Source organism: Cetorhinus maximus, chromosome 7 (genome assembly GCF_964194155.1).
Source record: "Cetorhinus maximus chromosome 7, sCetMax3.hap1.1, whole genome shotgun sequence".
In the NCBI taxonomy this organism is placed as follows: Eukaryota; Metazoa; Chordata; class Chondrichthyes; order Lamniformes; family Cetorhinidae; genus Cetorhinus; species Cetorhinus maximus.
In genome coordinates, this window is record NC_135885.1 from 42,066,943 (window position 1) to 42,092,569 (window position 25,627).

The 25,627-nt window shown below is 42.9% G+C and overlaps 1 protein-coding gene across 2 annotated transcripts in view; it reads left to right on the forward strand.

The window, feature by feature from the left end:
* Positions 1–25,627, forward strand: part of lnx2a (ligand of numb-protein X 2a) — a 231,927-nt gene that overhangs the window by 162,603 nt on the left and 43,697 nt on the right. For both annotated transcript variants that reach the window (XR_013577097.1, XM_078545383.1), the window contains exon 4: positions 9,655–9,789. Coding sequence is in view for 1 of the 2 variants with exons in the window: in XM_078545383.1 (XP_078401509.1) it covers positions 9,655–9,789 (135 nt within the window). In the remaining variant the exon portion in view is untranslated. The remainder of the gene's footprint in view (positions 1–9,654; positions 9,790–25,627) is intronic.

Genomic DNA, 25,627 nt, shown 5'->3' on the forward strand with positions numbered 1-25,627 from the left:
GGGCACCTTCCTCCCTCCTGCCTAATGGAGGCTCTGGGGTCACAAGCAGAGGACATAAGAAGTGACTGGTCACCCTGGAGGTTCCCTGAGAGGACAGGCTGAAGGTGGCTGGCTGGCACTGTTCTTCCCTCTTGATGCACAATAGTACCTCCCTGTATCCCTGAGGAGTAGGGGCACCTGGAGGGAGATCCAAGTGCTTTGTTCCCCTCTTGCCTAGCCACTGCTGCATTGAGCCTGTGGCCAGTGTGACAGAATGCAAGCCTTCAAGCATATGAGATGTGTGATAGACCTGGCTCTGCATGGCAGTTGCCAACCAATCCAAGGAGGAAGCCATATGCTCACACCCTGGAGCCATGGCAGAATTCAAGTCTTGCATGGGCTCCTCCACTGTCTGCACAAGGTTCTACATAGTCTCTGGCACCTCTGCCAGATTTTCCCTTGCTTGTCTCTGCATCAGATTATTGTGGCCAAGACCAGCAGCTCGTCATCAGACTGGGGCTCAGTCCTCCCACTGTCAGGGACCTCAGCTGACTCAGCCACCCACAGCTGCTGGGATATGTCCATGAGGTGATCACTAGCATGTGCCCCGATTCTATACACAAACTCCAAAACCCGAGTGAGTATAACAGTGCTGGTGAAGGATGAAGGAGAGGCAGATGACGGCACATCCTCTGGGTTCTTGGTCTTCATGATCAGAGGTAGAGTCACCACCTTCCTCTATGACCTTGGGCCTTCTCAGCCTATGGCAACATCCTGCAGTGGAGAAAAACAAGAAAGACATTAAGGAGATGTTCAGTCTATCAGAAAACCAATATCTCTAATGTACTCATGTCTCAACACCAGGTTGGAGGCATTCTCAGTTTGCTGACTGGCTAATCCAACCTCGCCATCTGCAATAGACTGGCTGCCCTGCTTGCCTGCAATCTCCATGGTTTCCTCCTCACGTGGAATCAGAACTTTCAGGTTGGCCACTCCTCCTCCAGTCTTGGCCCTCTCCCTGACATTGAAGATCTCTTTGTCTTGCATGACAAAGTAGAGACTTAGTGGCATGTCAAGGGACATCTAATACCCTTGTCCCCATACATCCCCAAGCCACGCACTGGCCACAGATTCTAACTGGTACCCAATTGCCTTATCATCCAGAGCTGTCGCACCATCAGGCCTATTTTGCCATGTGGTTCTGATGACCACACATTTTCCAGCCTCATCCCTCCCCACACTTGCAAAGCACCATTGATTTGAGAGGCCCTCATGAGAGGTCCTTTGATGCTGCGCCACATTGCCACTTAGCCTGTGGATCAGAGGATGTTGTTCACCTTTTTGTGGCACACACGCATGTTTGTGTCAGGACACCATGTCTGCTCACTTCCTCTGCGACCTCCGTCCAGGCTGCCTGGACAGAGGGTGATCTATTTCCATCGCTGGGGATGAAAACCTCCCGCAGTTCCTGGACGACCTGGAGGAGAACCTGCAGGGAGGCATCAGTGAACTGTGGGGCCACTGTAAGTAACTGTGTGTATCCATACATGCCTGAATGAGGGTGGGGGGTGGTGATGTGTATCCAAAAGGATAATTTGGCAGAGAAGAGGGTGGAATGATGGACGTTCAACAGGATGATTTGGCAGAACAGAAGGGGGAGTGATGAGGGTCCAAGAAGATGCTTTGGCAGATGAGAAGGGTGTGATGGGGATTGCTTCCTGAAAGGTGTCCGGGAGGATGGAGGCTGTAAATCTCAAAAGAAACGTTTAATGGCTCTGGAAGTGGAGGATCTAGCTGCAAACTTGCTTCCAATTTGTAGTATAAGGGTATCCAGCATAGCAAAGGTTAATGTGGGACTAAAACAGTACTGCCCACAATGTGATGTAAAGGGACGCATGACCTGAGACTAGAGAGAGTTGTGGATGGGGCAGAGACCTGTGTAGAAGCAAGCTCAGAGTTAGCTCATACCTTGGGCTATACCCTGTACATAGTTGTGTGTTATCAATAAATACTTAATGTTCAACTATACAAGGCTCTGAGCTCTTTGTGAGACCTACTGAACAGATTGTATACAACTCAGTTCTCCCTTCCTGCAGAGACTGGACACTTGCAGAGGCAGGCCTTTTAAAGCCTGCCTCAAACTGGAATTGCGGCAGCTGATGGTGGGTGTGAACACTTCTGCCTGTCGCTGCTACATAATGGCATGTGCCCACTGTGTACATTTATGATTTGCATCGTAATTGCATGTTTTGCGGCTCCCAACGCATGAACAGAAGTGACGCCCACTTCCGGTCCTACCATCAGGAGCCATGCTCTTCTGATTAAATTCCACCTTTTGTTCCTTCTCACAATTTGCTTTCCTACCTTTGATTGTATCATCAGCAAATTTGGCTGCAATGCAATCTGTCCCTTCATCCAGTCTTTAATATAGATCGTAAATAGTTGAGGCCCCATCGCTGATCCCTGTGGTATCCCACTAGTTACAGTTTGCCAACTTGAAAATGACCCATTTATCCTGAGTCTGTTAGTTAGCCAATCTTGTATTCAGGCTAATATAATACCCCCAACACCATGAGTTCTTATCTTGTGTAGTAATCTATTATGTGGCACCTTTTGGAAATTGTACTATACTACATCTACCGATTCCCCTTTATCCATCCTGCTTGTTACATCCTCAAAGAACGCTAAGAAATTGGTCAAACATAATTTCCTTTTCATAAAACCATGTTGATTCTGCTTGATAATATTACGATTTTCTAAATTCCCTGTTGCTTCCTCCTTTAATAATGGATTCTAGTATTTTCTCAATGATAGACATTAGGATAACTGGCCAACAGTTTCCTCCTTTCTGTCTCCCTCCTTTCTAGAACAAAGGTATTACATTTGCTCTGAAGAAGAGTCAGAAGAAGACTTGAAATGTTTACTCTGTTTCTCTCTCCACAGATGCTGTCAGACCTGCTGAGTTTACTCAGCATTTCATGTTTTTATTTCAGATTTCCAGCATCCGCAGTATTTTACTTCTTTTTTTGCTATTACATTTTCACTTTTCCAAACTGCTGGAACCTTTTCAGAATCTAAGGAATTTTGGAAGATTACAACCAGTGCATCCACTATTTCTGCAGCCATTTCTTTTAAGATCCAAGGATGCAGGCCATCAGGTCCAGGGGACTTGTCAGTCTTTAGTCCCTTTAGTTTCCTGAGTACTTTTTCCTCAAGTGATAATGATTGTCCCTAATTCTTCTAATGTATTAAGGAGAAAGAGAGTGGTAATGGGAAATGAGGGCTCATTAAAGATGAATACACGTGAGACTATAATGAAATAAGGAAATATCTGACTTGTTAAATGAGAACTTTGAATCTGTTTTCACAGTGGAGGAATAGGACAAATTATTAGCATTACATGGGAACCTAAAAATAAGTCGAGAGGAGGAACTTGGTGTATTTAATGCAAAAAAAATAACGGTAATGGAGAATATAGAAGGACTTGAGATATACAAAGCTTCAGGGCCTTATGGCTTCCACCCCAGGATATTTTCTGGTGAGGTGTGACAAGTGATGGTTTCCCAAATATCTCTACTAGGCTTCGATGTTTCATCATGTATATTAATAACTGGATGAAGAAATGAAGTGTTGTATTTTCAAGTTTACAGATGACACTAAATTAGGAGACAGTAAGGATTAAATTATAAAGCCAGGTTGCATAAACTTGTTCGGATGAAAGTTCACAGACCTGAAATGTTAACATTATTTGTCCCTCCACAGATACTGCCAGATCTGTTTAGTACCTTCAGCATTTCCTGTTTTTATTTCCGATTTCAAGCATCTGCAGTATTTTGCTTTCTCATAAACTTGTCTTGAATCCCCTTGAGTTTCGATAGTTGGCGGAGGGTGGGGAGGCACTCTAATCAATGTGTTTAAAATAATAGATTTGATATGGCAGATGCAAAGAAATTTTGTGTGATGAGGTAATAATGATCAAGAAGACATATGGCTGAATTTTACTGGCCCCTGGGGATGGGGCTGTGGACTAGGAAAATCACGGAGTAGTGCTGATTTAGGGCAGAATTTTGCCGTCGGCGAGCAGGGGTTGGGGCCCGCTCGCCGACGCATAAAATGACATGGGATGATGTCAGGCGGAACCCCCAACGTCATCCCACCGCATTTAAATTTTCAGGAATGCAGGGGTGCAGCAAAATCAGCTACTGGCCCGCCGACCTGTCATTGGCCAATTGAGGCAATTGACAGGATCATTGAAACAATTAAAGGACCTGCCCGTCCAACCTTAAGTCTGACGAGCAGGCCAGGAGCCCCAGCGGCAAATAGAAAAAACATGAAACCTCATCCACCGGCAGGATGAGGTTTCATGCAGGATTTTTAAAAGATTAATAAAGTTATAGTGTAAATTATGAACATGTCCCATTGTCACATGAGGGGGGCATGTTAGGGAATCTTTTTTTTTCTATTTTTAATATTTTTCAAAGTGTAAGTGATCTCCCTGAGGCTGCACTTAGCCTCAGGGAAATGTGCACTCTTTCCTGCACATGCGTGAAAGAGCACACTCTCGATTTTAGGGCTCCCCCCCCCCAGCCCGGCACAGGGAGCGCATAGCACTTACTGCCCATGTAAAATAGGGCCTTAATTGGCCCGCCCATGTAAAATAGTGGTGCTTCTCCGGCGGGGATCGGCTCCCCGCCTACCCGACAGGCAGAAAATTCTGCCTTTAGCTTCCCAACATGATCCCACCAACATTTTACCTATGCCAGGACTGGAAGCAGATAGACTGCCCAACTCTTTGGGGTGAGCAATCAATTTACACATTTAAAGGCTCAATTAGGGCCATTTAACAGTGCATCAACAAAATGCTGATGGCGATGCTGACTTCTGCCATTTGAAGAAACCACCAGATAAATGGAGCAGCAGCCTAGGTGGGAGGTTTTATGAAACTAATGGGGGGTCATAAGGAGGGAAGGCAGTCCCCTCAGCAAAAATTATTTCTCCAGAGCAGTTTTCCCTTTAACATTCAGCCCTTTTTAATTATTTAAAATTTAGTCTTCACCTACCTGTTGTAGGTCCCAGGTCAACTGCCTGCCTCAGCAGCTCCTTTGGTGGCCCTGCTGAGGCTGCTGGCCCAATCAGAGGGCCAGCAGCTCTTGGGGATAGGTTTCTATCCTTAATAAGGTCGCAGGCCCAGTGTTGGCCGCTTAACTGGCTGCCACCTGTAATATGCTGCCCTGATCCCTGCCACCCACTGAAGAAGGATAGTCGTCTGCTTTCAGCCCCAGCCAAGGGACCCATTTTGCCTTTGAGAAGTCCAGGCCGTAGGCTTAAAATTAGAGCTAGGCCAGTTAATGTGAAATCAGGAAGCGGTTTTAACACAAAAGTCGGTAGGATTCTAGCAGAACAGAACTGAGGGACGAAGTGGCTTATTCCTGTTCCTATGTTGATTATGTAACCTTGATTGATCTCCACACTCTCAAAACTAAGAAAAATAGCACACATGCAAAAACCTAATGCTTTTAAGATATAACATGGAGTAATTAATTTTGACTCTGATCAGTCAAAGGATTTATTCAAATTCTCACAGAATCATAGAGATCTACAGCACAGAAAAAGGCCCTTAGGCCCATCAAGTCTGTGCCAGTCAAACAAGGACCTACTATTCTAATCCCATTTTCCAGCACTAGGCCCATAGCCTTGTATGCCATGGCATCGCAAGTGCACATCCGAATACTTCTTAAATGTTATGAGGGTTTCTGCCTCTCCCACCCTTTCAGACAGTGAGTTCCAGATTCCCACCACCCTCTGGGTGAAATAATTCTTCCTCACATCCCTTCTAAACCTCCTGCCCCTTACCTTAAATCTATGCCCCCTGGTTATTGATCCCTCCAAGGGGAAAAGTTCCTTCTTGTCTACCCTATCTAGGCCCCTCATAATTTTATACGCCTCAGTCATGTCCCCCTTCAATCTCCTCTGCTCCAGGGAAAATAACCCCAATCTATCCAATCTCTCCTCATAACTAAGACTCTCCAGCCCAGGCAACATCCTGGTAAATCTTCTCTGCACTCTCTCCAGTGCAGTCACATCCTTCCTATAATGCGGATTCCAGAACTGCACGCAATACTCTAGCTGTGGCCTAACCAGTGTTTTATACAGTTCAAGCATAACCTCCCTGCACTTATATTCTATGCCTCAGCTAATAAAGGCAAGTATCCCATATGCCTTCTTAACCACCTTATCTACCTGTCCCGCTACCTTAAGGGACTGGTGGATGTACACACCAAGGTCCTGCCGCAGTGCATCACCTCACACTTATCCGGATTAAATTCCATTTGCCACTGATCTGCCCATCTGACCAGCCCGTCTGTATCCTCCTGTAATCTAAGGCTATTCTCCTCACTATTTACCACCTCACCAATTCCAATCACAAAAACACCCCTCGACCATCACCTTCTGCTTCCTGCCACTCAGCCAATTCTGGATCCAATTTACCAAATTGCCTTGGATCCCATGTGCTCTAACCTTCGTTATCAGTCTCCCATGCGGAATCTTATCAAAAGCCTTGCTGAGGTCCAAGTAGACTACATCAAATGCATTGCTCTCACCTACACACCTGGTCACCTCTTTGAAAAATTCAATCAAATTGGTCAGACATGACCTCCCCTTAAGAAAACCATGCTAACTGTCCTTGATTAATCCCTGCCTCTTCAAGTGTAGATTAATTCTGTCCTTCAGAATTGCTTCCAATAGTTTCCCCACCACCTAGGTTAGACTGACTGGCCTGTGGTTCCCTGGTTTATCCCTTCCTCCCTTCTTGAATAACAGTACCACATTGGCCTGGAGACTTATCTACTTTTAAGCCTGCCAGACCATTTAGAACCTCCTCCCTTTCTATGCTAATCTCTTGAATTATATCAGTCTTTCTGCCTGATTTCCATACCCATGTCGTCCCTCTCATTTGTGAACACCGACACAAAGTATTCATTTAGAACCCTACCTATGTCTTCCAGCTCCACGCACAAATTACCACTATGATCCTTAATGGGCCCTACTCTTTCCCTAGTTATCCTCTTACTCTTATTGTACTTGTAAAATAACTTTGGATTTTCCTTTATTTTACCTGCCAATGTTTTTTCCTGCCCCCTTTTTGCTCTCCTAATTTCCTTTTTAAGTTCCCCCCGCCCTCCCTACACATTCTATACTCCTCTAGGGCTTCCGCTGTTTTGAGCCCTCGGTATCTGCCATAAGCCTCCCTTTTTCTCTTTATCCAATCCTGTATATCCCTCGACATCCAGGATTCCCTGGATTTGTTGGTCCCACCCTTTGTCTTTACTGGAATATGTTGGCTCTGTACTCTCCCTATTTCCTTCTTGAATGAGTCCCACTGCTCTGATGCAGATTTACTTAAAAGTAGCTGCTCCCAGTCCACTCTGGCCAAATCATATCTGACCTTATTAAAATCGGCCTTCTCCCAACTTCGAACTCTGATTTCTGGCCCACCCTTGTCCTTTTCCATAACAACCTGGAATCTAATGGAGTTATGATCACTACCTGCAAAATGCTCCCCCACTGATACCCCTACCACTTGAACGGCTTCATTCTCTAAAATTAAGTCTAGGATCGCCCCCTCTCTTGTAGGACCTTCTACTGGCTTAAAAGGCTCTCCTGGATGCATTTTAAGAATTCTGCTCCCTCTAAACCTATCATACTATGACTAACCCAGTTAATATTGGGGAAGTTGAAATCCCCCACTATTACTACCCTATTATTTTTACACTTCTCTGAAATTTGCTACATATCTGCTCTTTTATTTCCCTCTGCCTATTTGGGAGCCTATAGTACACTCCCAGCAATGTGATTGCTTCTTTTTTGTTTTTCAGTTCTACCCATTTGGCTTCATTTGAGGAGCCTTCTAAGATGTCATCCCTCCTTACTGCTGTAATTGATTCCTTGATCAATATTGTGATACCCCCTCTTTTACCTTCTTCCCTGTCTCGCCTGAAGACCCTATATCCTGGACATTTGAGCTGCGAATCCTGCCCATCTCTCAACCATGTCTCTGTGACAGCATTGACATCATATTTCCATGTGTTAATTTGTGCCCTCAACTCATATGCCTTATTCGTCACACTCCTTGCATTAAAATAAATACCATCCAACTTTGCCAAACTCCCTTGTGCCTTAAATGGCCTATAATTTCTATACCTTCCAGACTCACTTGGTCTCTCTCTTTTAATTTTGGCTGTGCATCTCCCCTTGCTGAACCTCCTCTCACGATCCCGCCCCCCTGCCAAGTTAGTTTAAACCCTCCCCAACAGCAGTAGCAAACCTCCCCACACGGATGTTGGTCCCATTCTGGTTCAGGTGCAACCCGTCCGCGTTGTACAGGTCCCATCACCCCCAGAAACGGTCCCAATGTCCCAGAAATCTAAAGCTCTCCATCCTGCACCATCTCTCCAGCCACGCATTCATCTGGACTAACCTCCTATTTCCATACTCACTAGCGCGTAGCACCGGAAGTAATCCAGAGCTTACTACTTTTTGAGGTTCTGTTTTTTAATCTGTTTCCTAGCTCCCTAAATTCTGCTTGTAGGACCTCATCCCTCTTTCTACCTATGTTGTTGGTACCAATATATACCATGATCTGTCTGTTTGCCCTCCCCCTTTAGAAAGCCCTGCAGCTGTTCAGTGACCTCCTTGACCCTGGCACCAGGGAGGTAACATACCATCCTGGAGTCACGTCTATGGCCACAGAAATGCCTGTCTGTTCCCCTTATTATCGAGTATCCTACCACTATTGCTCTTCCCCTCTTTTTCCTCCACCCACCCCCCACCCCCCCCACCACGTGCAGCTGAGCCACTCACAGTGCCATGAGCGTGGCTGCACTCCCCAGAGGAACCGTCACTCTCACCATTTTCCAACAGAGAAAAACGGTTCTTTAGCGAGATGCACCCTGGGGATTTCCTGACTACCTGCCTGACACCTTTCTTCTGACTGATGGTCACTCATTCCATCTCTGTCTGCACTTCCGTAAGCTGTGGGGTGACCACATCTAAAAATGTGCTATCCACGAAACTCTCAGCCTCGCAGATGCACCTCAGTGCCTCCAGCTGCCGCTCAAGCTCCGAAACTCGGAGCTCAAGTAGCTGCAGCTGGTAGCACTTCTGCACACATGATCGGTCAGAGCGCAAGGAGCATCTAGGACTTCCCACATGCTGCAGGCGGTGCATAACACCGGACTGAGCTGCCCTGCCATGCCTCTAATTGAAAAAAACCCCTTACTTGAAGTTAAATAAAGTAAAAAAAAAAGTTAAATTATTTATGTACTTTAAATAAAAACTAGAACCTTTACCTTTCCTTCGCTTAATCTATTTTAAACTGGAGAAAAATTGGAGAAAAAAACTTACCCACTACTCACCAATCAGCTCTCACCTTTGTGCTGACATCACTTTTTGAAGCTTCCCCGCACTCGCGCTGGTTCTGATCTCTCCACCGTTCTCTCGCGCTGTCTTGTGATGTCATTCTTGTTATTTTCAACAAGAACTAACTGCAGGACACTCTTCCCAGACTGCTTCACCGCGATTCTGACTGCAGGACACTCTTCCCAGCAAATTCTATTTGCTTATTTGTCGTGGTATAGACTTGTCTTTTAATTGAATATATTTCTGGATCTGCAGATATTCAATCTATGGATTTTCATCCAATGCGCCCTAAAAGGCAACTGAAAAATTCAAATATTCACCTTCACCGAGCAAACAGCACTGCAAGCTGGGATCTCGGAGCTGAACTCCAGAGTCCAACTACAGAGGAAGGTGATTTTCCCCTTAATTCTTGCTTGCAATTTAAACAACTGTCCTGGAATCACATTCTCAATGTTGTTCTGCAGCTGTGTGTAGTGTCTCGTGCTATATGCATCATAAGGCTGTGAATATGACGCCGCTTTGCTGTTTTTATGTCTTTACTTTACTGCCTCTCTTCTTGTGCTTTCTTCTCTCTTTTCTGTTTTGTGCTTCTTCTCTCATCTCGGTCCTTGTGCTCTATCAGTTTTTCTCTACTTCATTTTTGACGTGATATTGTCGTGGCACAGCCGATGGTAAATGCTGAGCTGCTCAAATCCCAGGGAAACTTGAAATAACTGCCACAACTTGTTTTGCAATTTGTATAAATTTCAAGATGTGTGCTTTGAATTCAGTGTAATAAGACTACCAAGTCTTATAGGTTTCTTACAAAACTAAATTAAATCTTTATTAATAGAAAAAATGATTTCAAATACATACCTAGATCTACAAATTACTACTATAATAACTTCTAAATCCCCTAATTAATCTTATTCCCAGTTACACTTTTGTTACGGCAAAGTAAGACACACAGATTTTAAAAGACCCAGGCAAAGAAACACGGTACCCTAAACAATCCAATTCAAAGTGAGTTTTCTTAACTTCAGTTCTTTATAGACAGCAGCTTGAGGCTTAGATGCTGAAAACTTTTCACAATTGTTTAGATCTTAGAATGCCTGCCCTTACACACAACCTTCACTCCTTTCCCCTTTGAATGCAAATTCCCATTGTTTCATTATGTCTTTGAACTTTACCTTTGAGAGGAAAAAGCTGGAATCAGATGTAACGGTATTACAGTTGAATCAAGACAACTACAGAGGCATGAGGGAGGAGCTGGCCAGAATTGACTGGGAGATGAGCCTAGCAGCAAAGACAGTGGAACAGCAATGGCAGGAGTTTCTGGGAGTAATTTGGGAGACACAGCAAAAATTCATCCCTAGGAAGAAGAAGCATACTAAAGGGAGGACGAGGCAACCATGGCTGACAAGGGAAGTCAGGGACAGCATAAAAGCTAAAAACAAAGCATACAATGCGGCGAAGAGCAGTGGGAAACCAGGGGATTGGGAAGCCTACAAAGACCAACAGAGGACAACTAAAAAAGAAATAAGGAGGGAGAAGATTAAATATGAGGGTAAACTAGCCAGTAATATAAAAGAAGATTGCAAGAGTTTTTTTTAGAAATATAAAGGGTAAGAGAGAGGCATAAGTGGACATTGGGCCGCTGGAAAATGACGCTGGAGAAGTAGTAGTGGGGAACAAAGAAATGGCGGAGGAACTGAATAGGTACTTTGCGTCAGTCTTCACAGTGGAAGACACGAGTGACATCCCCAAAGTTCAAGAGAGTTGGGGGGCAGAGGTGAGTATGGTGGCCATTACCAAGGAGAAGGTGCTAGGAAAACTGAAAGGTCTGAGGGTGGATAAATCATCTGGACCAGATGGATTACACCCCAGAGTTCTGAAGGAGATAGCTGAAGAGATAGTGGAGGCGTTAGTGGTGATCTTTCAGGAATCACTGGAGTCAGGGAGGGTCCCAGAGGACTGGAAAATCGCTAATGTAACCCCCCTGTTTAAGAAGGGAGTGAGGCAAAAGATGGGAAATTACAGGCCGATTAGCCTGACCTCGGTCGTTGGTAAGATTTTAGAGTCCATTATTAAGGATCAGATTTCAGAATACTTGGAAGTGCATGGTAAAATCGGGCAAAGTCAGCATGGTTTCATCAAGGGAGGTCATGCCTGACAAATCTGTTAGAATTCTTTGAGAAGGTAACGAGTAGGTTAGACAAAGGAGAGCCAATGGATGTTATCTACTTGGACTTCCAGAAGGCCTTTGACAAGATGCCACACAGGAGGCTGCTCAGTAAGATAAGAGCCCATGGTGTTAGAGGCAAGGTACTAGCATGGATAGAAGATTGGCTGTCTGGCAGGAGGCAGAGAGTGGGGATAAGGGGGTCCTTCTCAGGATGGCGGCTGGTGACTAGTGGAGTTCCACAGGGGTCAGTGTCGGGACCACAACTTTTCACCTTATGCATTAATGATCTAGATGAAGGAACTGAGGGCATCCTGGCTAAGTTTGCAGATGATACAAAGATAGGTGGAGGGACAGGTAGTATTGAGGAGGCGGGGAGGCTGCAGAAGGATTTGGACAGGTTAGGAGAATTGGCAAAGAAGTGGCAGATGGAATACACCGTGGGGAAGTGTGAGGTCATGCACTTTGGTAGGAAGAATAGAAGCATAGACTATTTTCTAAATGGGGAGAGAATTCAGAAATCTGGAGTGCAAAGGGACTTGGGAGTCCTAGTCCAGGATTCTCTTCAGGTTAACTTGCAGGTTGAGTCGGTAGTTAGGAAGGCAAATGCAATGTTGGCATTTATTTTGAGAGGACTAGAATATAAAAGCAGGGATGTGCTGCTGAGGCTTTATAAGGCACTGGTTAGACCACATTTAGAATATTGTGAGTAATTTTGGGCCCCGTATCTCAGGAAGGATGTGCTGGCCCTGGAGAGGGTCCAGAGGAAGTTCACGAGAATGATCCCAGGAATGAAAGGCTTAACAAAAGAGGAACGTTTGAGGACTCTGGGTCTATACTCGATGGAGTTTAGAAGGATGAGGGGGGATCTGATTGAAACTTCCAGAATACTGAAAGGCCTGGATAGAGTGGACGTGGGGAAGATGTTTCCATTAGTAGGAGAGACTAGGACCCGAGGGCACAGCCTCAGAGTAAAGGGAAGACCTTTTAGAACAGAGACGAGGAGAAACTTCTTTAGCCAAAGAGTGATGAATCTATGGAATTCATTGCCACAGAAGGCTGTGGAGGCCAGGTCATTGAGTGTATTTAAGACCGAGATAGATAGGTTCTTGATTGGTAAGGGGATCACAGGTTACGGGGAGAAGGCGGGAGAATGGGGTTGAGAAACACATCAGCCATGATTGAATGGCGGAGCAGACTCGATGGGCCGAATGGCCTAATTTCTGCTCCTATGTCTTATAGTCTTATGGTCTTTACCTTTCTGATAATAAAAAATCTCTCATAGTTCTAATTTTACTTGTAATCTTTGGAAATAATAACACACTGCTTCTGAATTTCACCGTGGATGCCCTCCATGTCCCCTTGGTGCCAAGTCCTACAGTAAGTGGCAGATGTGAGCCACCAGGTCCCTCGACATGCGACACTGTTTCTCAGTCATCTGCAGGAATGGCAGGTGGCGTCTATAGACCCTGGGTGTTGCTAGGCGCTGACCAGCCACGGCTTGCTGTCACTCCTGGGCAGCTTGTGTGGGAGCTCCTGCTGCCACTTCTTCATGAGGTTACTGCTCCTGCCTTTACACGGCCAGGTGCCTCGGTCGCTCTCTCCTCCATCTGCTGCAGTTTCTGTAGGCCATCAGGCTTACAGCTAGGTCACCATGATCCGTGATCCTGATGTGGTCCTCCTGCAGCATGAAAGGGAGAGAGATTTGGTAATCATGGCTGTACTTAGCACCTTTCCTGGCCCTGTGTGGCCACCCTTAATGCTTCCAGGAGAGTGCTGGTCCCCTCGGATGGCCAGAGATGAATGCGCTGCATGGCTGCCCTGTCAACCTGCGACATGGGAGACACTAGTCCAAACCAGGATGCTGAGATTGCAAGGGGCTGTGAGCACCTCCAGCAGTGACTGCTACATGGCCAGCGTTGGCATAGAGATTTTACAAGTTGTGCAGTCCAACTACTCCGAAGTCTGTGCCGGGGAATGTATGGAGCGGTTGGTGGCCCTTTGGTGCCTCCACATTGCTTGCATGGGCGGACTGGCTTGGAGCCTGACCCCAATCATATCACTGTGGCTGCGCCTGATCTGTCTTAGTTGCAGAGGCATGGTCAGTTTATACAGGTGTCCCTAATGCATGGCCACTCCCCTCGCTTACCCTGCCCCCTACCTCGATTGCCTGTGCACGGGATGCAGCACCAGGGCCGCACTTCACCCCCCTGCCCCCCCTCAGCAGTTGTCTCCAAGGCTGGCCAGCACTTGCCCCCAGACACTGTCGCTGCCCCCCACCCCCAGCAGTCGCCTCTGAGGCCAGGCATCAGTTGCCCCCGGCGCCCCTGAGTTCTGTAAATAATGGGTGAGCTGTGGAGAACGCTGCTGATCAGTCACCTCAGTTCTCCCCAAAGTGAAGGCCACCAAGCGCACGTTGCCTGTGTGCTGTTATGAAACACGTCGGTGTGATTTCCTGCCGACGTGGACGGACGATACACTGGGGCTTCAAGAACCTGCCGGGATGGCCTTTTAATTATATGCTAATGTATTACAATTAGTTCCCTGCCGGCTGATAGCAGGAAACGTGGCTCACCGTTGGCGGGCTGAGCGGATGATCGCGAACTGCCTTCACGCCATCGTGAAGCAGGTTGCACTATATTTTCTGTGCACACCACCTATTACACCCACTGCCAGCGAGCTCAGAAAATTCCGCTCATAGACACAGACCCCACTATTACTCTATTTTACAATAAATTCCAATAACATTATGAGAATTATTAAATCTTCCTGACAGATATGATATGGCAGTATAAACTTAATTTGGGCATTGGTTGCAGAATACAGCTCCTGTCCCAACTCCCAATTGCATGTGTAACTGCAAACCCTTTGCTCCTATTGCATTTACTGGCCATTTATGTTTCTACTGTCCCTGCACTCCCATCATGATCTCATCTCTTTCCCTCATAAACTACCCATCAAACTCTGGATCTTTCCCAAACAAAAACAGAATTACCTGGAAAAACTCAGCAGGTCTGGCAGCATCGGCGGAGAAGAAATCAGTTAACGTTTCGAGCCTTCATGGCCCTTCGGCAGAACTGAAGCATAGTTAGAAGAAGGGAGAAATATAAATTGGTTTAAGGTGGGTGGGGGGGGGGTGGGGGAGAGACACATTGAGGGTGTGGTGATTGTGGAGATGAGCAGATAATCAAAAGATGTCACAGACAAAAGGGTCAAAGAGGTGTCGAAGGTGGTGACATTTGTCTGAGAAAAGTGCTAATTAAGAATGGAAGACAGGATATTCAAAGTACAGCTCTAGTGGGGGTGGGGTGGAAAGACTAACAAGGTTTTAGTTTAGATTTAAAAATAATGGAAATAGGTGGGGAAAGAAGAATCTATATAAATTATTGAAAAAAAAGTGGGGGGGGGAAGAAACGGGGTGGGGATGGGGGAAGGGGGAGTTTAAGATCTAAAGTTGTTGAATTCAATATTCAGCCCAGAAGGCTGTAAAGTGCCGAGCCTTCTGGGCTGAATATTGAATTCAACAACTTTAGATCTTAAACTCCCCCTCCCCCCATCCCCACCCCGTTTCTTCCCCCCCCCCACTTTTTTTTCAATAATTTATATAGATTCTTCTTTCCCCACCTATTTCCATTATTTTTAAATCTAAACTAAAACCTTGTTAGTCTTTCCACCCCACCCCCACTAGAGCTGTACTTTGAATATCCTGTCTTCCATTCTTAATTAGCACTTTTCTCAGACAACTGTCACCACCTTCGACACCTCTTTGACCCTTTTGTCTGTGACATCTTTTGATTATCTGCTCATCTCCACAATCACCACACCCTCAATGTCTCTCTCCCCCGCCCCCCCCCCACCCACCTTAAACCAATTTATATTTCTCCCTTCTTCTAACTATGCTTCAGTTCTGCCGAAGGGCCATGAAGGCTCGAAACGTTAACTGATTTCTTCTCCGCCGATGCTGCCAGACCTGCTGAGTTTTTCCAGGTAATTCTGTTTTTGTTTTGGATTTCCAGCATCCGCAGTAGCTTTTAGCTTTTTGTTTTTATCTGGATCTTTCCCTCCCACTTGATCCTCTACTACACACCTGACCTTTAACGCCCAATGCAATTGCGTTTGCTCCCTCAACCCCCCACCAAGGTTGGGTGCCAAGTGTCACGACCGCAGCCAATGTTATTTGCTGAGCAAGCCAGATCCCAGAGGGAAAGCTGTCTTACCATTTGTAACTTTTTTTTTGTATTTTGAAAACCAGGAGGAAAAGCTACTGATCCAAGCGTAGAACTCCAGCAACACCTTTAAGTTTTTAAAACGTTAAAAGATCTATTAATAAGAAGAAAAAAATCTTAGACACATCAGATTAAAGTTACATAGTTGAAATAGTTTTGCAAAACATCCCCCCCAAAAAAACCCACTTGTCAAAACACAAGTAAACTACTTAGCAACAACTCCCTTATAGATGTTAACTATAAAAATCTAATAATATTACCCCAAGGCAAAACTGCTGTTACTTTAGTGAAGGTGTACCACATAACTCCTCAAGCACTTCCACTCTGCTGTGGAAATCCAAGAAAGTTCAGAAAACAAACTGATTTCTGAAACAAAGACTTTTCTGGTTTGAATGGCTGTTTCAGATTTCCACCACAACTCAGCTCAACATCTTAAGTATCCTTTTCCCCTTTCATCTCAGATTCCATTGTCCTCTGCACCTCTTTGAGCTCAACTTTTCCAAAATATAAAAATCTTTCATGTTTTCCTATTGCCTCTACTTTCAGGCCAAATTAAATTTCATAACCTTCCCTTGTTTACTTATGAAACCTTTGTCATTTGTAACAGTCCCTTAAACTCCCCTTTGAAATTTAACAGCTGAAAAGCTAAGTCCCTACCTATCTTCTAATGCAAATTTTTAAAACCCAACCTATTTACTTGTAAATCTATCTTCACCATAGTCTGTCATTACACTGCATGCATCTAGCACCTTTACCCTTTTACCTCTCAACTCTCACAGACAAGCTGTCTCTATTAACCATCTCCCAGTTTAATTAATCATGGACACACACACACACACACACACACATACATCGTCTTTACAGAATACCATCTTATATATCCCAAAATATTTTAAAAATGACATTCATCTTCACACCAAGATACCTGAAGCTATGTAACTCTCAACCATTTTCCCAGCTGCCCAATCTCTCTTGCCCTCCCCGAATCAAGTTTCCCTCAAAGTGGCATTGTTTGCTTTGAAAAATCATTTAGTAAATTAGAACTACCCTTTTTCTCTCTACCTATCTGTATTTTTTCTTTATCCCTCTTGCCCTTATTCACTTTTAATAAACTTTGTAAAATTCAGACAGCACAAAACAAAATATATAACAAGTATGTAATGAGTATAGATATTTTTCTTCTCTCAGAATATTTTCTCTTCTTTAAAATAATTACTCTATAAATAATACCACAGTAAAGTTTTTGAAATTCATCTGCTTGTTTTTGAGAATTAGTTGAAGAAACTATGGGGCAGGAAGTGCTCTGAGGAAAATAAAAATATCTCATCAGTACAGCTGTCTGATATTGATGTGTTCTGAGATATTGGATAAATTGTACTTACTTTTGCCCGAATCCAATTTAGTATCAAGTACAGGCCTAGGTGTTTGGGAGAGTACTGAGTTCTTCATGTAAAACCTTCATATGTATACATTTATGTATTACGTATTTGGATGTAAATATAGGGGGCATAACCAAGAAGTTTGCAGACGACACAAAAATTGACCACGTGGTTGATGGTGAGGAGGGTAGCTGTAGACTGCAGGAAAATATCAATGGATGACCAGGTGGGCAGAAAAGTGGTGAATGGAATTCAACCCAGAGAGGTGTGAAGTGGTACATTTGGGGAGGCCAAACAAGGCAAAGGAATACGCAATTAATGGGAGAATACTGAGAGGTGTAGAGGAAGTGAGGGACCTTGGAGTGAAGGTCCACAGATCCCTAAAGGTAGCAGGAAAAGTCAATAAGGTGGCTAAGAAGGCATCTGGAATCCTTTCCTTTATTTGCTGAGGTAAGGAATATAAGAGGAGGGAGGTCATGCTGGAACTGTATAAATCATTAGTTAGGCCATAACTTGAGTACTGTTTGCAGTTCTGGTCGCCCCATTACAGAAAGGATGTATTTGCACTAGAGAGGGTTTAGAGGAGATTTACGAGGATGTTGCCAGGACTGGAAAAATGCAGCTATGAGGAAAGATTGGATAGGCTGCGGTTGTTCTCCTTGGAACAAGAGGAGGCTGAGGGGAGATTTGATTGAGATGTACAAAGTTGTGAGGGGCCTGAATAGAGTGGCTGGGAAGGGCCTATTTACCTTAGCAGACAGGTTAGTGACTAGGGGGCATAAATTTAAAGTGATTGTTAAAAAGATTAGAGGAGAGATGAGGAAACATTTTTTAACACAAAGGGTAGTAAGGGCCTGGAACTCACTGCCTGAAAGGGTAGTAAAGGCAGAAACCCTCAACTTATTTAAAAAGTGTCCAGATATGCACTTCCAAGTGCTGTAACCCGCAGAGCTATAGACCAGTGTTTGGTGGCTCGTTTTTCAGCTGTCGCAGACATGATGGGCCAAGTGGCCTCTTTCAGTGCCATAAACTTTATGATTCGTGGAAACATTAAAAATTTCAAATGGCAACTGAATGAATAAGTATAATCATGTGAAATATATATTATCTATATATAGTTTTGTTTAAATGCTTATTTTGGACATCAGGAGTGTCAATTATTGAGAAAAGATGGATGAAAGGTTCTTCAGTATTTGGAACAATTTGTGGAAACTCATAAATAGCAGATAATGGGAATCATATAATGTGAAACCTTAACATTTAAAGTGTCTATCACATTAAAACTCATTATGTAGGTTACAATGAAACGTATGCTCCATTTTATTAAATTTAATATTTAATAGATTTTACTTGCTAGTTTGAAAATGTCTTGTCATTTTGGGTTTAATTCAGCTTTCTAAAGACTGTGGAGTGCATGTATTATTCAAAAGAGAAAATGGGTGCCAATATGTTTGTTATTAAACCATTATATTTAGTGAGTGATTTTGGACCAGCTTCTGCACCAGTACTGTTAATCATGCAGAGGGAATATGGAATCTTCCTTGGTGTAATGCTAAGCCACACAAATCTGGAATTATTTGTAAAAAGCTACTGGGCAAAAACTGCTCTGAGGAAAAGAAAAAAAAGTCACATCAAAACAGCTGATCGAAATTGGTGCATTCTCGGGAATTGGATAAATTAAACTCACTAAATCAAGTTTGGGCAAAAATATCACGTAGAAACCTGATTTTTTGGGAGAGTACTGAGGTCTTCATCTTCACTTAACTTTTGTAAAGGCATTGAACGATACAAACAGCAACTTAATGAACAAATTTAAACATGTAAAATATGTTGTTTCTTTCAACAAAAAAAGGGGGGATTCCATGTTGTCTGCTTGGTTTGTGCCAAATTAGCTAATCTTAGCTAGAGCAATGATGGGCACCAGATTTGTGCCCCTGGGCTAGCAAAGGGGGAATGTCAGCCCTATTTTTATTTGGTGATTCTGCTAGAAAGTTCTCAGGTATAAATATATAGTGAGACAATAGTGAGGCTCCACTCTGATATCCTTCCTCCACTCCTCACAAACAGTTGAAGAATCATTTAGTAGTTGTTGACAGAGAGTTCTTGTATGAACTACCAGAAGGCAGTGAAGCCTATATTCAGACTTTAGGAGAAATGATTAGCTAAGAAAATTGAAAATGAGGTGATCAGTTGATCGCTTTTCCCTCTTTCTCCGACCCATAAATCAAAATTCCATCAAAAAAAACCCAAAAGGCAAGTGGGATCAATGGTGATCCGTATGTCCATAAATCTTTTTATGGGGACAAGTTTGACATAACACAGGTTCAGATAAAGAAAGCTCTATTTGATCTCCTGTTTCCAGAGTACCACTCCTACAAGCTTTCTATGATTTACAGTATCTAGTTGGTTCTTAAATGGCGAGGCTCTGTCGTGAAGCAACCTTGTCCACTGTCCTAGCTTCATCCATTCAACCAAGTAACCTACCCACCACCATCAGTGTGAGGAAATATTCCCTAACATTGGCCCTAAGCTTACCTTCACTATTCTATAGAGTAATGATGTACATGATAAAACTTTTTTGGCACCCTCTCTGTGACATCTCTTCTTCAAGGGTTACAAGTCCTGTTATCCTCGTTGCTCTTTCCTTGACAACAGGAATCAGCCTTATTGTCCCTTAGCATTATTGTCATGGCAAGTAGAACTGTAGGTAGTACTCCTAGTGAGATTAAGGCACCTGCAGTTTCAGCATAACCCCTGTGGATTCAAACTCAACTGATTTGGCTTATGTCCCAGCATTTTGATTGCTTTGTCACCTCATTGTGTACACCTGGGGAACAATAAGCCAAACAACAGTCAATCCCAGTTCTTCACAGAATCACAGAATTTTAACGGCACAGAAGGAGGCCATTAGGCCCATCATCTCTGCACGGCTCTCCAAATGAGCACTATGACCTAGTGCCATTGCCCTGCCTTTTCCCCGCACCCTGGCACATTGTTTCTATTCAAATAATTATCAAATGCCCTCTTGAATGCCTCCTCCACACTTCCAGGCAGTGCATTCCAGACCTGGACCACTTGTGTGAAAAAGATTTTTCTCATGTCACATTTGCATTCTTTTTCATATACGCAATAAGTTGCATCATGTCCATGTAGTATGTCTACGTTTTTAAATGTAAAATGTTAGGTTGCCTTGGTCTATGTTGAATTTCATTTGCCAGTACCCCAGCTGCAAATCTTGTTGAGCTCTTTTTGTAAGATCTAAGCTATTTCCTTGGAGCCCATGGATTCCCCCCAACCCCTTCCTCCAGTTTTGTGCCATCAGCAAATTTAACAGTTTAACATTGAGTTTACAATTCATTTCTGTATAATTTAGACAGGGTACATGCCGGTCAGTACCTTTCCCTTCATTGAAGCTAGCTCCTTAAGAGTCTTGTTTGGTTTCTTTCATTTAGCTAGATAATATTCCACATTATGTCAATCTTTGTCTTAAAGCACATATGATGTGTCCAAGGTAGCATGGTGATGGTATACCATCCATGCCATCCTTGTCAAAAGTCTCCAGGATATCATTTAGCCTATTAATCATCTCCAGTTCATCCTTACATAAACTCAGTGGCTCAAAGGAAGTTGAACTTCCTCATTGATTGCCCTACTGTTTAATATTGTAAGAAATTGTAAGTCTTCAATTTTGCATATGTTACTATGTTTATTTCTAGTTTTCTCTTTGCATGACCGATTTCTTTTGACTTGTTTCTATTTCATCTTATTCAGTTTGATAGCTACTCACCCTTAAAGTTTTGCATCCTTCCTTTCGTTCTAATCTCCCTTTGAATTTGCCCATTGACCTATTTTGAAGATGTTTTAATTTACTTTTGTTGCACTTCATTGTATACTTAACCTGCATGTTCTGTCTAATGTCTATTGAAAAATACTCAATTATCCTCTATGGACTTACTCTTGAGTAGAACCACCCCTCGACCTTGAATTTTATACTCAGCCTTCAGTACTGCCATAAAGCAAATTGATCCATCCTCCCAATATGCTACATTAATCTACTCTGTCACCAAAAATCATTACTTGAGATCTATTTTAGATTAATAGCAATATTTTTGAACACTTTTTGTTGTATGTTTCCTTTGCATTCAAAATACTCAGTTGGAACTGAAGGCATGAGTAGTCAGATCCACAGATTCTGACAACAGAATTTGGCTCCTTGGGCAGTCTGTCAGGAGATCTGCTTGAGCAATATGTTAAGGGAACCTTTGAGTGACAGTCTTCACTTTTTAAGACTTTTTAAGTCTTTTTAAGATTACTTGGTAAAGAATAAAAACTGCCCCAGAGAAAACTTGCGCATCATTGCCAATCAGGACCAGCACTTAACTCTTGTACCTTTGTCAAGAGCTGAATGCTGTAGCAATTGTTCATGATCTGTTTTTTTTTTGCCTGCATATTCATTGTATAATGTCTGCTGTCATTGCACTTTTCCATCACTGTAATGATGTTAATTCCAATACCAAAGTGGTTTAAAACTGTAGGCAATTCTAAATAAAGGCTAAATGTTTATTTTAATAAATCTTTGGTTTAAATACATTAAAATGACTAAGAGTGAACTTTTGGCCTGGATTTAGTAAAGGCTGTCTAGTAGTGCAGAGACTCAGAGGTTGTGGGGATTCAATGTCAAATTCCCATTTCAATTTGCCACATTCTGCAGGGAGAGAATTAGGCCATACCGCAAACATGCATGATTTTCATTTCAATAGCAAACATCTTAAAATTTAGTCCTACTTTATAGCTCATGACTTCAGTGAGGCTCTGCCCATAATGTGCACCTCGCCCAAGTAGAATATGTGCATTGGTTGTCTCTGAAAACCTGCGTTCTTAGCTAGGTTTTCTAAAGAAAAACAATAGTTTAGGTTGCTGGTAAAGATATTTTTTCCTTGTTTTCTGCTGCATTTTGCTCCATGTATTGGAAGGTTTTGTTGAGTAGTCTGCCATTTTGGCAATGTTATCTTTCCTACCAGGCCCACATTTATAAACATCTCCAAGTTCTTGGACATACTGAAGGAGACTTACACAAGGAAAATACTGTGGATGCTGGGAACCTGCAATACGAACAAAAAATGCTGGAAAAACTCAGCAGGTCAGAACCATAATGGTTAACATTAACTGATTTTCTCCACAAATGCTGTCTGACCTGCTGAGTTTTTTGAGTTTTGTGTTCTTATTAAAGGAGACTTACTTCACTGTCTAAGCTTCATAAGTCAGGCCATTAGAATTGTTCCATCTGCTGCAAGACAATGGCAGCCTTAACTGGAACAAGACAGGCTTTTCCCGTAGAAGTGAAAATTATAAGAATGAGGCTTTCATACTTTGGTATCCTTCCAAACCACCTCAGGGGATTCTTTCTTGGCATGTGGGTGTTGCTGATGAGGCCAGCATTTGTTCCTTATCCCTAATTGCCTTTGATTTGAGTGGCTTGCTAGACCATTACAGAGGGCAGTTAAGAGTCGACCACTTTGCTTTGGCTCTGAAGTCACATGTAAGCCAGGCCAGTTATGGATGGCAGATTTCCTTGCCGAAACGGCATTAGTGAACCAGATGGGTTTTTACGACAATCGACAACAGTTTCATAGCCACTATGATTGAGACTAGCTTTTAGTTGCAGTTTTTATTAATTGAATTCAAATTCCACCAGCTGCCATAGTGAGATTTGAACCCATGACCCCAGACCATTAGCCTGGGCCTCTGGATTACTATTCCAATAACATGACCACTGTACCAACATCTCCCCAATTCCTGTAGCAAAATTCAATGAAGCCCACCCTCTATATTTCTGGCACAGGTGAACCTCCGTCATGAGTCAATCCAAGTGCATTTTTAATTTAGATAATTTTATATTCAATTTGATAATTTAGATGCAAGATCAGGGCTTTTATACATTTATGCTCATTGATCTGAGGAATGCTGGCACTGGAATATTTTTCCACCTTCACACTCATTATCAGCAATGGAGTGGTTTAAATGCAGGATAAAGGCCCTTTTATTCTGTCCAGTAGCATGTTGTGCACTCATGTGGAAGAGTACCAACTCACTGCTATACATCCTTTTCCTTTTTCCACAACAACCATTACTGTGAGTAAAGCACCTAATTAAGCATCAAGCCAAAGGATGATTGTAAGTGAATTGACATTTTAAGATCTAATGACTACAAACATATTTCATGCCATACAAAATATTATTTTCATATTAATTAATGTTAGAGCAATTCTCAGCTTTTCATTGAAAAGTGTTCATGCTTTATTCGAGCTTGGTGATAAGAAGTTATGCTGAAAATAAGTTCTGGTTGTCTGTAAATTTTTTAATGGTAAGTTTGCCAAATATGAATCATGCAATTCTTTTTTGCAAGTAGTGTTGTATATTTTCCAGTAGTCACCAGCTTTGAATATCTGCCCGTTTTGAGATTCAAACTCATTAACATCTAAACTGGGTCCATTTGAACCAATTATTCTGTATTCCATGCGTTTTCTGCTTTCAGTAGAGTTTGATACTTCAGCTATAAGACTAAAGACAAATGTATTTTGTATCCAAATCAGTTTCTGATTTTAGCAAAATGACTGCTATACAATCCTCAATTATTGATGACCCTTAATCATCAGAAATGGGTCATTGCTAAATCTGTGGTGAAACATCTAGTATTGTGCTCAGAGTCTGGACAAATCTAACTTGTTATTAAGTCAATTCTCATCACAATATATGATCAAGTATATAACCCTTTCAGTACAAAATAATTCAGCCCATTGTATCCGCACTGGTTCTCCGAATGAGCAATTCACTAAGTGCCATTCCCCTGCCTTCTCCTCGTAACCCTGAACATTCTTGCTTTTCAAATAACAGTCCGATTTCCTTTTGAACGACTCAATTGAGTCTGCCTCCACTATACTCTCAGGCAGTGCACTCCAAACCTTAACTACTCACTGCATGAAAAAGTTTTTCCTCATGTCGCTTTTGCTTCTTTTTGCCAATTACTTTAAATCTGGTTCTTGTTCCTTTCACAAGTTTTTTAAAAAAAATTGCTTCATGGGATGTGGGCGTTGCTGGCAAGGCCAGTATTTGCTGCCCATCCCTAATTGGCCTTGAACTAAGTGCTTGCTCGGCCATTTCAGAGGGCAGTTACAAGTCAACCACATTGCTGTGGATCTAGAGTCACATTTATTCCAGGCCAGAGAAGGATGGCAGATTTCTTTCTCTGAAGGATTTTGGTGAACCAGATGGGTTTTTACAATATCGATGATAGTTGTCACGGTCACCATTACTGAGACTAGCTTTATAATACCAGATTTATTAATTGCATTTAAATTCCACCAGTTGGTGTGTTGGGATTTGAGCCCATGTCCCAGAGCATTAGGCTGGGCCTCTGGATTACTAGTGCAGTGACATTACCACTATGCTACTATCTCCCCCTTTAGAATGGGAACAGTTTCTCCCTATCTACTCTGTCCTGACCCTGATGATTTTGAATACTGCTATCAAATCTCCTTTCCGCTTTCTCTTCAAGGAAAACAGTCCCAACTTCTCCAATATATCTTCATAACTGAAGCTCCTGCTCCCTGGAACTGTTCTCGTGAGTCTTTTCGGCACTCTCTCCAATGCCTTCACGTCTTTCCTAAAGCGCGGCGACCAGAACTGGACGCAACACTCTAGCTGAGGCTGAACCAATGTCTTGTACAAGCTCAAGATAACCTCCTTACTCTTGTACTCTATGCCCCTATTAATAAAGCCTAGAATACTATATGCTTTATTAACCGCTCTCTCAACCTGTCGTGCCACCTTCAATGAACTTTGCAAATATACACCTAGGTCCTTCTTCTCCTGCAGCCCCTTTAGAGTTGCACTCTTTATTTTATACTGTTTGTCCATACTCTTCCTACCAAATGAATCACTTTGCATTTCTCCGCATTGAACTTCATCTGCCACTTGTCCACCCAATCCACCAACTGGTCTGTGTCTTTTGCACTTCTACCCTATCCCCCTCTCAATTCATAATGCTTCCAGGCTTCATACTATCTGCAAATTTTAAAATTGTGCCCTGTACACCAAGGTCTAAGTCATTAATATATATCAGGAAAAGCAAGGATCCCAACGCAGATCCCTGGGGAACTCCACTACAAATCTTCCTCCAGCCCAAAGACATCCATTAACCACGATTCTCTGTTTCCTGGCACTCAGCCAATTTTGTATTCATGTTGCTACTGTCCCTTATATTCCATGAGCTATAACTTTGCTTACAAGTCTGTTGTGCAGCACTGTATCAGACATCCTTATTATTTTGTAATAACCTGATATTTCTTTGAAGAGTGCTTTCGATGCCTGTGTATAATCTGCACAGATTAAATATAATGAAGTGGATAAAAGCTTTTTGTTATTGATACTATGAATGGTTGTTATTGATTGCCACTCTTGCT